At 41.2% G+C, this 11951-nt stretch overlaps 1 protein-coding gene across 3 annotated transcripts in view; it reads left to right on the top strand.

Annotated features, from left to right (window-relative positions):
- Positions 1-11951, top strand: part of DNAJC5B (DnaJ heat shock protein family (Hsp40) member C5 beta) — a 95863-nt gene that overhangs the window by 42320 nt on the left and 41592 nt on the right. For 2 of the 3 annotated variants that reach the window (XM_027128004.1, XM_027128003.1), the window contains one exon: positions 4046-4173. In XM_027128004.1, coding sequence (XP_026983805.1) covers positions 4055-4173 — 119 coding nt within the window. In that variant the 5' untranslated portion in view covers positions 4046-4054. Of the gene's footprint in view, positions 1-3078; positions 4174-11951 lie in introns of those variants that run through there. The other variant, XM_027128002.1, reaches the window with a different exon arrangement.

Below are 11951 nucleotides of genomic sequence, written 5' to 3'. Positions count from 1 at the left end.
TGTGTGTATATATATATACACACACACACACACGCACACACACACACACACACGTATATATATACCATTGTTATGTCCCTGAAGTATTCATTCTCAAGTACCTGCAAGCCACTTTCAATTTAAAGGTAGAGTAGGTTGCAGTGATTTAAGAAAAATCCACAGTGGCTAAGCCTGGCTTAAAGGTGCTCAGGGAACGGCTACTGATGTTTAACTGAGGTACATGACACTAAGGAGTATTGGTTGACAGTGACCAGAATCTATTTATAGCTAAGACATGCTCAAAAGAAAACAATGTATATGCATTTGTGTACAGGGAGGAATTTTACTGGCTCAACCCAAGGAAGGGTTGATGGACAAACTGTGGGAGGGGATGCGTTGCAAGTGTACCCGAAAACAACTGGAACCAGGGGACTGAACCCCACCAAGGCTCTCTGTCCATCTCCTGCCACTTCTCCTCTTCTGCAGGTCTGTTTCAATCTCTCTCATTTCAGGCCAGCCAACAATACCCAAATTTTACATTTTACAAGTTTTACCATCTGAGAGATTGTTCTACATCCAAAACAAAAAAAAAAAATCTTAGGGGAGGACTCTGGTTGACCTGGTTGACTTGGCTTGGGTAAGGTACACACTCCTGGTCTATTCAACTGAGATCACGTAAGACTGAGGCAGGTCTCACCTGCCTATGCTGCAGCGCAGTAGGAGGAGAAAGGAGAGCTAATAGGCTAATAGTAAAGTTGTCTGCTACAGTGATCTCTGGTCAGAATGCCCCAAAAGGCATTTGTTAAGTTGGCTTAGATGACCTCTAACTCCATATTCTACGGTCCTAGGATTTGAATCATTATGTTGATATATTCTTTTTTTTTTCTTTTTTTGCGGTACGTGGGCCTCTCACTGCTGTGGCCTCTCCCGTTGCGGAGCATAGGCTCCGGACGCGCAGGCTCAGCGGCCATGGCTCACGGGCCCAGCCGCTCCGCGGCATGTGGGATCCTCCTGGACCGGGGCACAAACCCGTGTCCCCTGCATCAGCAGGCGGACTCTCAACCACTGCGCCACCAGGGAAGCCCCAATGTTGATATATTCTTAGTTAGTGACTTTGGGGATCTTGCTACCCAGCGAGATCTTAAAATCTCCGAGACAAGTAGGATGACTGTGGTCCTATTCCTTGTCTACCAAGCCACACAGAAATCCCTACTTTCCAAATCCCATTCATTCATGGCATTTAGTGTGACTAGTGAGAAACCTACCTACCAGTCGCCTCCATTCCTGGGAACAATTAGGTGGAAGTGTAGGGCAGACCATCAGTATCATGAGCATATGTGTGTGGTGGCAGCAGGAGAGAGGGGACCGAAAAGAAGCAGGGAGGCTGTCAGTTACTTGGGCAACTTTTCCTTCAGTTGTGAATATTCAGTTGGGCTGTGGTTCCCAGAGAGGGCTGAGCTGCAGAACTGGAACCCAGGGATGAATGACCCAGCCCCAAGTCTTGAATTACTTACTTGCTAGGGAAATTGTGATGGTAGGTAAGAGAGGTAAGGTAGAGCAGTAGTGAAAATAAGTGCTACGATTTACTGAGTGGCTGCCAGTCAGTATGGACATCTGCTGGATTTTGTTTTGTGGCAAGTAAAATTAGGATTCCTCCTCCTCTTGTCCTTGTGTGAACCAGACATTTGGGACTAGGGCCCCTCTGGCCTCCAGAAGCTCCACCTTCATGGAAGGCTAACTGAGGAGGGGACAACACAGTCATGCCAAAAGAGGAGCCTTTGTTCTTGTGGTGTTGTCCTCTGTTAAGTCAGTTTTTTTCCCCAGTGTCTTCAGGGCTGCAGGACTTTTGCTTGGGGTCTGACTTTCTCCAGCACTGGCTTCCTTTTCTCCCCTCAAGAAGCTAAATGCTCACAAAAACATTTTGAAGTTCTTCACATTGTCCTTTTTTTTTTTTTTTTTTTTTTTGTGATACGCAGGCCTCTCACTGCTGTGGCCTCTCCCATTGCAGAGCACAGACTCCGGACGTGCAGGCTCAGCAGCCATGGCTCACAGGCCCAGCCGCTCCGCGGCATGTGTCATCCTCCCAGACCGGGGCACGAACCCGTGTCCCCTGCATCGGCAGGCGGACTCTCAAACACTGTGCCACCAGGGAAGCCTGGCACATTGTCCTTCTTAATCGAATTACTTAGGACCACAAGCACTCACTGTGCCATGTTGCGGTCTCAGGGGCCTCTAAGACCACCCTGACCCACCAAATGACATCCAGAAGGCTCTGCTCTTGCCTGTGGTGGTTCAGTCATTAATCTGGTGGAAGCAGAGCTCAAAGGTTGGCTTCAACCCAGCCCATCTACCACTGGGATGTGCCCATTTGGGTCTGCCGCTGCCACTGTTGTCACCAGGGGTTCCTTGTGTTGAACATGAGTATCGCCACAACTCTGATGCCATCTCCTGAGCCCTGGTATATACGTTCATACAGCACTTGCTGCCCAAAGCCCGAAGCCCAGAGATAGACAGTAATTTTCAAGGAACTTCTGGTCAGAGGAGCTTGCAATCTAAGTAATTTTACTTATTTAGTTTTTCTTGTTTTGTTTTTGTGATCAAATACAACATGAAGCCTACTTTTAACTGTACAATTCAGTGACATGAAGTAAAATCACAGTGATATTTAACCATCACCACTATCTACTCCCAGAACTCTTTCATCACCCCAAAGAGAAATTTGTACCCATTAAGCAATAATTCCCCATTCCCCACTTCCCCCTCACCCCCCCCCACCTCTGGTAGTCCGTGTTCTACTTTCTGTCTCTATGAATACGCCTAGTCAAGGTACTCATATAACAGGGATCAGATACAATATTTGTCCTTTCGTGACTGGCTTACTTCACTTAGATAACGTTTTCAAGGTTCATCTTATTGTAGCATGTATCAGAATTCCATTTCTTTTTATAGCTGAGTAACATTTCATTGTATGTACATACCACATTTTCATTTATCTGGCTTTTACAAATAATGCTGCTATGAACATTGGTATTTGTTTCTGTTTTTTACTATATTAACTTATTTAATTCTTCAACAGCTCTATGAGTTTAGACACTTTTTTGTCTCCAACTTATAGATAAGGATGGTCATGCAGCTGGTCACGGCAAGGCCAATATTCCAACCCAGAGGGTCTCACTCCCCTGCACTCTCTGACTTACACACTGTGCCTCCTTTAATAAAAATAGTTCTTTGAAGTTACTATGCCCCGGGTACGTTACACGCATTATTTCTAAATCCTTAAGGTATCCTTATGATGTGGGCTTTATTATCCTCATATTACAAGTGAGACATTACGGCTTGGCGAGGCTGAGTGTGGACGCAGGAATGTCCCCAGTGTGCTTGCTTCTCCGTGCTTCCCCCCTAGAGCCAGAACACAGCAGGAAGATGGCTCCCTGGGACTTGGGACAGCACAGCCCTTTCTGTGCTGTGCTATCTCGTGTGCCAAACTCATGAGCACTGTTGGGGGACTTGGTATCCCACAGCTGCAGAGAAGTTCTAACCAGGCTCTTAGATGAGACCAGGATTTTTTTTTTTTTTGATACTTAAAGAAAGTTGTTTTTTTGCGTTTTGTTTGTTTGTTTTTAAAAACTCATACTCTAACAACGGCTAGGCCAATAGAGTCAACGTAAAATAGATCATTATTTCCATTGCTGGCTAAATTTGGAAAAGATACAAAAAAGGAGTTATGCAAATTCTGACCAAAAAAATCTATACATGCCTGACTTGGGAGGACTGACTTTTAACAATTACGAGTTAGCTGGATATTTACATAACATTTTGCTTCTATTTACCCATGTGGACAAAGCCATATTCCATTTGCATGGCTGCCTGTAGCCTTTAAAACCCTGACTGACTTGAAGCTCTAGTGTTGGCTTTCCTAACCTTTTTCTCCCCTCCTTTTGCAGCTAACACAAAGATGTACTTCAGACTGTCAGTTTACAAAAGGTCAGAAATGAACTATCTTCCCTTGAGAGAGTGGGATCCAGTATGCATAACCCTCACGGCTATTTCCCCTCTGGTTTTGCAGCTTGAGAAAATGGCATGTAACACACCTAACCAAAGACAGCGGACTATGTCAACATCTGGAGAAGCTCTATATGAAATTCTTGGTCTGCATAAGGGAGCATCAAATGAAGAAATTAAGAAAACCTACAGGTACAGAGGAGGTTCAATGATGATATTTCCTGTACTGCTAGTGATAGTTATTTTGTGATTGGCGAGTGCCTCCAATTAAAGACATAAAATTCCTGCTGAGACCTGGTAATCAGGTCTCAGACCTGGAATGTTCCATTCCCTATTCTACAGCATAAGCAGTTGGGAATGGACAGGCATCACACTGATTTTATGAAAGAACTCTCTTGTGATGTTGGGCCTTAGGAAAGGGTAGCCTGTGTTCTAGGCCTGCATTGTTAGAGAGAGACAGACATACAGACAAACACTGCAAATGACCAGGAGTTGTCATTTAACCCACATGAGATAGCATCACCAAATCTTGTAGAGGGATTTAAAAAATAAAGAAAGGGGAGCTTCTTTGTAATTGCTGTATTGTGCTATGCTTTTCAAGTCTTCAGTTTTGATCTTTCATATCTGATCTAATTCCAAGTTAGCTACTTTTGGGAAAAATGGGAATATCTTTTTCTTCAAAGCACCAAGGAATTTTTAAAAGGATTAAGTAAAAAAATAATTTACTTATTGTGCAAAACTTGGAAATCACTAAAAATGAAGATAACAACATTTATCCATAATTCTACCTCTAGTGATAATTATCATTGATATTTTTTCTTCCACTCTTTTAAAAAGAATCTAGAGAAGACATTTTACACTCGAATTGGATTTATCTATATTCTCTAACTAGCTGTCTTTTTTTTGTCTTGTCCCAATTTTATTTATTTTTATACAATTTTTAAAGGTTACTTTCCATGTACAGTTACTACAAAATACTGGCTCTCTTCCCTGTGTTGTACAGTATGCCCTTGAGCCTGTCTTACACCCAGTAGTTTGTCCCTCCCCTGCCACTGGTGACCACTAGTTTGCTCTCTATACCTGTGAGTCTGCTTCTTTTATGTTACATTCACTAGTTTTTTGTATTTTTTTATTAAAATTTTTTTTCCAACCTCTTGCATTTCATATTTTAGGAAAATATAATTTTTCTCTCTTTTTTAATTTTTATACAATTTTTAAAGGTTAATTTCCATTTACAGTTATTACTAAATATTGGCTGCATTCCCCTTGTTGTACAATACATCCTTGAGCCTATCTTACACCCAGTAGTTTGTACCTCCCACTCCCCCATCCCTATATTGGGCGCATGTATGTGTTCAAATTAGGAGTTTTGCATTTTCGGATATATACCCAGGAGTGGAACTGCTGGGTCATATGGCAGTTCTATTTTTAGTTTTTTGAGAAACCTCCACACTGTTTTCCATAGTGGCTGCACCAATTTACATTCCCACCAACTAACTAGCTTTCTTTTTAACAAGATCCTATCATGAAAATATTTTGGTGCTATTTAATATTGTGATTTTTAATGCCTGCAGCCTATGGCTATTCTGTAACTTAATTACTTTATGAGCTACTTTTTAACATGTAAATTCTTTTAATTTTCACTATACTTAATATCCTTGTACATAAATGATGATGCATATTTCCAATTACTTCCTAACTTATTGAGGAATAAAGCTGTGCCTTTAGAAGAAAAATGAATCAAACTACAAATGAAAGTTTCAGATTTGAATCAGTTACTTCTTGATTTGGCCTTGAATTCGGTTTTTAAACTTATTTTTGTTTGTTTTTTGTTGTATGGAAGTTTAATATTTTTAGGTAGGCAAATTTGTTAGTCATTTCCTTTATGGCTTTTGTTTTATCTGTTGTGGTTAGAAAGCCTCTCCCAACTATAATATTATAAAAATATTAACCATTATCTTCTTCTAGTACATTATGTACTTTTATATTAAATCTTTGATCCATTTGGAGTTTATTTTGACATGAGGAATGAAGGTAGGATTCCAGATTAATTTTTTTCCCAAATCACTAGCCCACCAAAATTTATTGAATTCTCCATTTTTATCTACTGATGGAAAATTCTTTGGCTTTGAATTGGAACCTTCACCATGTGGTAAACTATGGGACCTGAAACGTCTTCAAGAAGCATGTGCTGAAGAATAAATGACAGTGGTGAAAATTTCCATTTGAATCCAAATAGTTCTGTGAAAATGGCAGATTTTGATCAAAGTCAATATCAATCTTCTAGTTTATATTTCACTTAAGGTGCTGGAGAAGAAAAAGTCTTTGCTGTTTCATTGTGCCCTAGAGCTACCCAGGAGCGTGGCTGGGAGCTGTTCAGCCCCCTGTGGGTAGATGTCCTTGGTGAAGGGTCACTAAACTTGACTTTTAAGGCTTTGGGCTGAGACGTTGTGCTGGGGTGGGACTGGGAATCAAAGTATATGCACTGTAAGCATAATACCCTACACAAAGATGATCCCCAAAATGAGAAGAAAAGTGATGTCTAACTATAAGTTCTAAAGCCTGCTTTACTTTACAAATGTGACTTTTCATTGCCTTTATTTATTTTGTAAGCTAAAATTTCAAGTCATATCCTAATTAAGACACTAATTATGCTGAGTAGTTTGCAAGTTTAATAATTACAACCTAAAGTCTTTTCATGTAATCAGTGTCTTCCTATTAATTTTGTTTTAATGTCATACAAATATTATTTTTTCAGCTGATTAGGGTACTAGTATGCTGCCCAAAGCATCTACTTCTAACTAAATTACACATTTGTATTCTGCAAGTTATTCAAAATGTATGAGCAGGCTGAAAATCCACTGAGAATATTATTCTTATATTCAGGGATCTGGATCAAAGCAGTGACAATATAGTGAAATTAAAAGTCAGTGAAGTTTAATAAAATTACCAACTGTTGAATCCATACGGTGCTTGACCTCTGTTGTAACCCTTGGTTGTGCTCTTGAAAACAAGGCTGAGCTAGAAGACCTCTTTTTTTTTTAATATTTTATTTTATTTTTGAATAGATAATACATTCACCTGATTAAAATGAGAACACATAAACACGTATACAAAAAAATTCTCCCTCCTACCTCATATCCCCCAGGTTCCCTCCCCAGGGAAAGAAATTCCTGTGTACCCTTCTAGAGAGATCTTATGCTATATAAACATATAAAGAGACCTTCTGGTCTAGGCAAGATGGTACAGGCTCGTCTCTCACAGATCCTCCCTGCTAATAAGCATGACGAAAACCCTTGGAAATAACACAAGAGACAAAAAAAAGAGAATCCTCGAAAGGTAGATGGAAGAAGAAGAGATGAATTGGTTAGGGATCACAAGACCAAAGGAGAAACACAGTGACAAGGCATCTTACAGCTCCATACCCAAGAAAAGGTAAGCCAGGCCTGGCCTTTCCCAACACCCGCTCTAGCAATGGAAGGCAGCCAGGTAGTCCTATTCTTCCTCTAAATTGAACTGAAGTCCTGCCAACAACTCTAGGTAATCCCAGCAGAAACAGCAAAGAGGACCAACTGAATGTCCGCCTAACAAGAGCCAGCCAGAGGACTTTCCCACCAGCCTGAGACTCCCCTCTCCCATCCAGAGATCCCACTTTACAGGGGAAATTAACAAGGGGGATTCTGCCACAACAAACACCCAGCCCAGGAAATGTTTTTGTCCCTGCAGCCTGGAGATTCCCTTCCCCCACCTAAAGGCACCAGACATCCAGCCTGGGAAGGCTCCTTTCACTTCCTCAACTAGTACCAACAAGCACCAGTAGCGGCCCCAGAGGCAGGAGACAAACCAAGCAGACCAAAATAGCACCATGGAGTTTCCGAAAACTAGATTGTCACTGGAACCACTGACCACAAAAGTAGGCTAGGACCTGCATGCTAAACCCAAACTGACTGACTGTCTTTTAAAAGGAAAAATTTAAATAGGACCCAGAGTCTCCTAACATAATAGCCAAAATGTCCACATTAAAATCACGCATTTTATACAAAGAACGAAGGAAATCCCAACTTGCATGAGAAGACATTATCATCTGACTCCCACACAGAGGTGAACCAGTTATTGGAATTATCTGAGTATTTTAAAGTAACCATCATAAAAAAGATTCAACAAGCAATTACAAATTCTCTTGAACCAAGTGAAAAAAATGGAAATTTCAGCAAAGAAATAGAAATTGTAAAGAAGAACCAAAAGGAAATGAAAGAACTGAAAAATAAGAGAAATAATATAACTAACTGGATGAGCTCACTAGTAGAGTAGAGATGACAGAGGAAAGAGTCAGTGTCCTCCTCAGGACAGATCGATACAACGTATGCAATCTGAACAACAAGAGAACATAAACTGAAAACAAACAGTCACAGGAAACTGCAAGCCCATAGCGAAAGATCTAACACTTACAGCATTCGTGTCCTAGAAGGGGAGAAGAAAGAGAGTGAGACTGAAGAGTATTCAAAGAAATAACCACCGAAAATTCCCCCAATTTGGCAAAACATGTAAACCTACAAATCAAGAAGCTGAGTGAGGGCTTCCCTGGTGATGCAGTGGTTAAGAATCCACCTGCCAATGCAGGGGACATGGGTTTGAGCCCCGGTTCAGGAAGGTCCCACATGCTGCAGAGCAACTAAGCCCGTGCGCCAGAACTACTGAGCCTGCACTCTAGAGCCCACGAGCCACAACTACTGAATCCCGCATGCCTAGAGCCCGTGCTCCACAGCAAAAGAAGCCACCACAATGAGAAGCCCACACACTGCAACGAAGAGTAGCCCCCTCTTGCCACAACTAGAGAAAGCCTGCACGCAGCAACGAAGACCCAACGCAGCCAAAAATAAATAAATAAATTAATTAATTAATTAAAAAAAAAAGAAGCCGAGTGAATCTCAAATAGTATAAATCTAAACAAGTCCATACTAAGACACATCATAATTAAACCTCTGAAAACTAAAGACAAAGAAAATAAAAGCAGACGGAGAAACAACACAATGCTTATATGGGGACAGTAATTCAAATGACAGCAGATTTCTCACCTGAAATAATAGTGGCCAGAAAGGAGTGATACAACATTTTTCAAGTGCTAAAAGAACTGTGAATTCTATATCTGGTGAAAGTATACTTCAGGAATTATGGGGAAAGAAAGACATTCTCAGATTAAGGAAAACTAAAAGAATTAATCACTAGCAGATCTACTCAAAGAATGGCTAAAGGATGTTCTTCAAAAGAAAGAAAATGATGAAGGAAGCAATCTTGGATCATCAAAAAGGAAGAAAGAACAATGAAGAACACAGAAATATGGGTAAATACAATTGACTATCCTTCTCCTCATGAGTTTTCTAAATAATATATGATGACTGGTATAAAAATTATAATATCATCTGATACTCAAGACAATGATGTTTAAAAGTGGAGAGAATAATGGGACCTAAATGGGAGTGAGCTTTCTGTACTTGACTCAAATTGGTCAAACACTGTTATCTGTAGACTGTGATAACCACTAAAAAGAATACACAAAGTAATACACTCCAAAAAACTAGAAGTAAATCAAGATGGAGTCCTTGAAAATGCTCAAATAACCCCCAGGAAGACAAGAAAAGGGAAATGGAGAAATGAGAAACAGAGGAAACAAGCAGAAAACAAATAAATGACAGACTTAAGCCCTAACATATTAATAATTATATTAAATGTAAATGGTCTAAGTATGCGTTATATTTTTCCTTTCTTGTTATACAAATGGTGGTGTACTATCACTCCTACGTTGTGAGTTGCATTCTTCTCTTAATATATCTTGGAGATCATTCTAGGAAATGATTAGTTCATAAAAAGTTTCCATTTTTTCACATTGCTGTATAGCTTTCCATGGCAGGGCCGTCTCATGATTTAATCATTTCTCTATTGATAAATAGTTAGGTTGTTTTCCATCAAGGCTTCCTTTTTAAACCAACTTAGAGCTTCTCTGAGAGGCAAACAGAAAGTTTCCCATGGTTCCAGAAAGGTAGCTAGAGGTGGGAAGAGGGGAACTATTTTGGTGTTCCTGTCCACTTTCCAGTTTTGCTATGTACCAATTCTATACTCCTGAGCAAGTACCTAGTGGGCCCAGCTGGGTCAGATGCTTGCCCACGTCTACCTGGCTCTAACTAGAGATCTGGAATCGCAAATCCCCACTACCACTCAGCAAGGACTGTAGGATCCAACCCTACGGGAAGGAAAAGTGGCTATGTTCTCTAAGAGGGGTACAGAGTTGGGAAGGAAATTGTCAATATCTCTAGTCCTTTATTTTTTAAGAGAAAATACCATAAACAGCCTCACAGACCTATCTCAGTGCCTTCCTATGTCTATTTATAAACCCTTATCACAGAACCTTTCTGTCAATAAACCATCGTGTCTTCCTATATCATTGTTTTTCCTACATTACAAGTACAACCACACTTCATTAGTCAGCTGATAAATTGGAGTCCCCAGCTATTTCAAAGGACAGCAGGGAGGATGACTGGAGGAAGGTTTCTACTGTGTCAATTCATAATGTACTGAAGCACTTGCCTCATGGAGATTTTGTAAAGAGAAAGGAGATCACTTTTTCAAAGCGCTTGGAGCCCTTTGTGGAAAATCACGGTGAAAATACCAGGTACTATTATGAATGGACAGATACTCTCATCCTTAAAAGTCTAAAATTATCCTGCCATTTGGTGCTACTGTTCAAAAACCATTTATCTAGCATAAGGCGAGTTTTTCCTCCATGTCAAAAGTGCCATAGCACAGAGTGAGACTCGTGGTGTGAGTCTTAGCCAGGGCCTTCATTATGGAATAAATCTGCCTCCCATATTACAGAGCATAATAATTCCAAGGAGTTTGAAGTCTAAGCCTTATTTAATTCAGTTCTCTCATAGCTGGGTCATGTCGCTTAATCCTACCAATGTTTCTTCACAAGATGAACAAATATTTTTCCCCTATTCTCCCACTGCCTAAGAGTCTTTACTCCCCCTTTTCATGCTGTCTGAAGGAGACTCACTTGAGTTAAGCTTTTAAAGTTCAGATACACCTGGAATGGCTACGAGTTTACCCATCTTTCACATATTTGCTGTAGCTTTAAACAGGCAAGCTTTCCCCTCTCACCTAATTAAAGCAGTCTCTCTGAGCCAACAGAAATTTTGAGTTAGGAAGCTGTCAGAGGAGGAGAGGAAGAGAGAAATACTAGTGAACGGTGGGACAACTGGGGACATGGTAGGTTGCTGAAATAAGACCCTCAAAGATTATTTTCTACATAGCCCCCAATACCAGTCTTTGGCCCCTTTCAAGTGACTCAAGAGCTTAGGTTCCCTGTAAAGTCTCCACCACCCAAGTCCTTCTAGGAGGCTCCCCTGGGAGAGTCTCCCAGGACCCAGGAATCAGTTCATTCCCATGTAGCAGGATTGCTCCACCAAACCAAGTTTCCACCCTGTTGATGATATCTGCTTTGCCATTCACTCAGTGAGCATGTCCACGGCCACTGCTAGGTACAACTTGGGGCATGCTAGGCTCTGCTGCTGCAGGTCCCTGGTTCTCAGCTGGGTACAGCTGCTCTGCTGCTGTTCTGTGCTACTCTCCCAGGCCTGGCAGGCATAGCAGGTGCTCCTTGCTAACTCCTCAGTGCTCAAGTCTTCTGACTACTCCTCCAGGCCAAGAAGCTGCCTCTGCTATTTCTCTTGAGGCTCAAAGGAGTCATAAATGCCTGCTGGGCTGTGCCCTTGGGAGGTGGGGGGATGGATGTAGGGAATGGCTCCCTCGTTTTTGTGATACTCTCTTAGAGCCCCCAGTGAATGTCAAAGTTTGGCAGAAAAGCTTCCAGATTTTCTTGCAGATCTCTTTTTCTATAGGACCCAGATACGTGTTCAAGGGTGAGTCAGAGACTAGCAGTAATGATGCTATACCTAGAATCTCCACCCCCTCTG

This window comes from Aethalodelphis obliquidens, unplaced genomic scaffold (assembly GCF_003676395.1).
Source record: "Aethalodelphis obliquidens isolate GAN/ISIS:26980383/991018 unplaced genomic scaffold, ASM367639v1 scaffold33, whole genome shotgun sequence".
NCBI lineage: Eukaryota > Metazoa > Chordata > Mammalia > Artiodactyla > Delphinidae > Aethalodelphis > Aethalodelphis obliquidens.
This window is presented reverse-complemented; position numbering and strand designations above follow the sequence as displayed.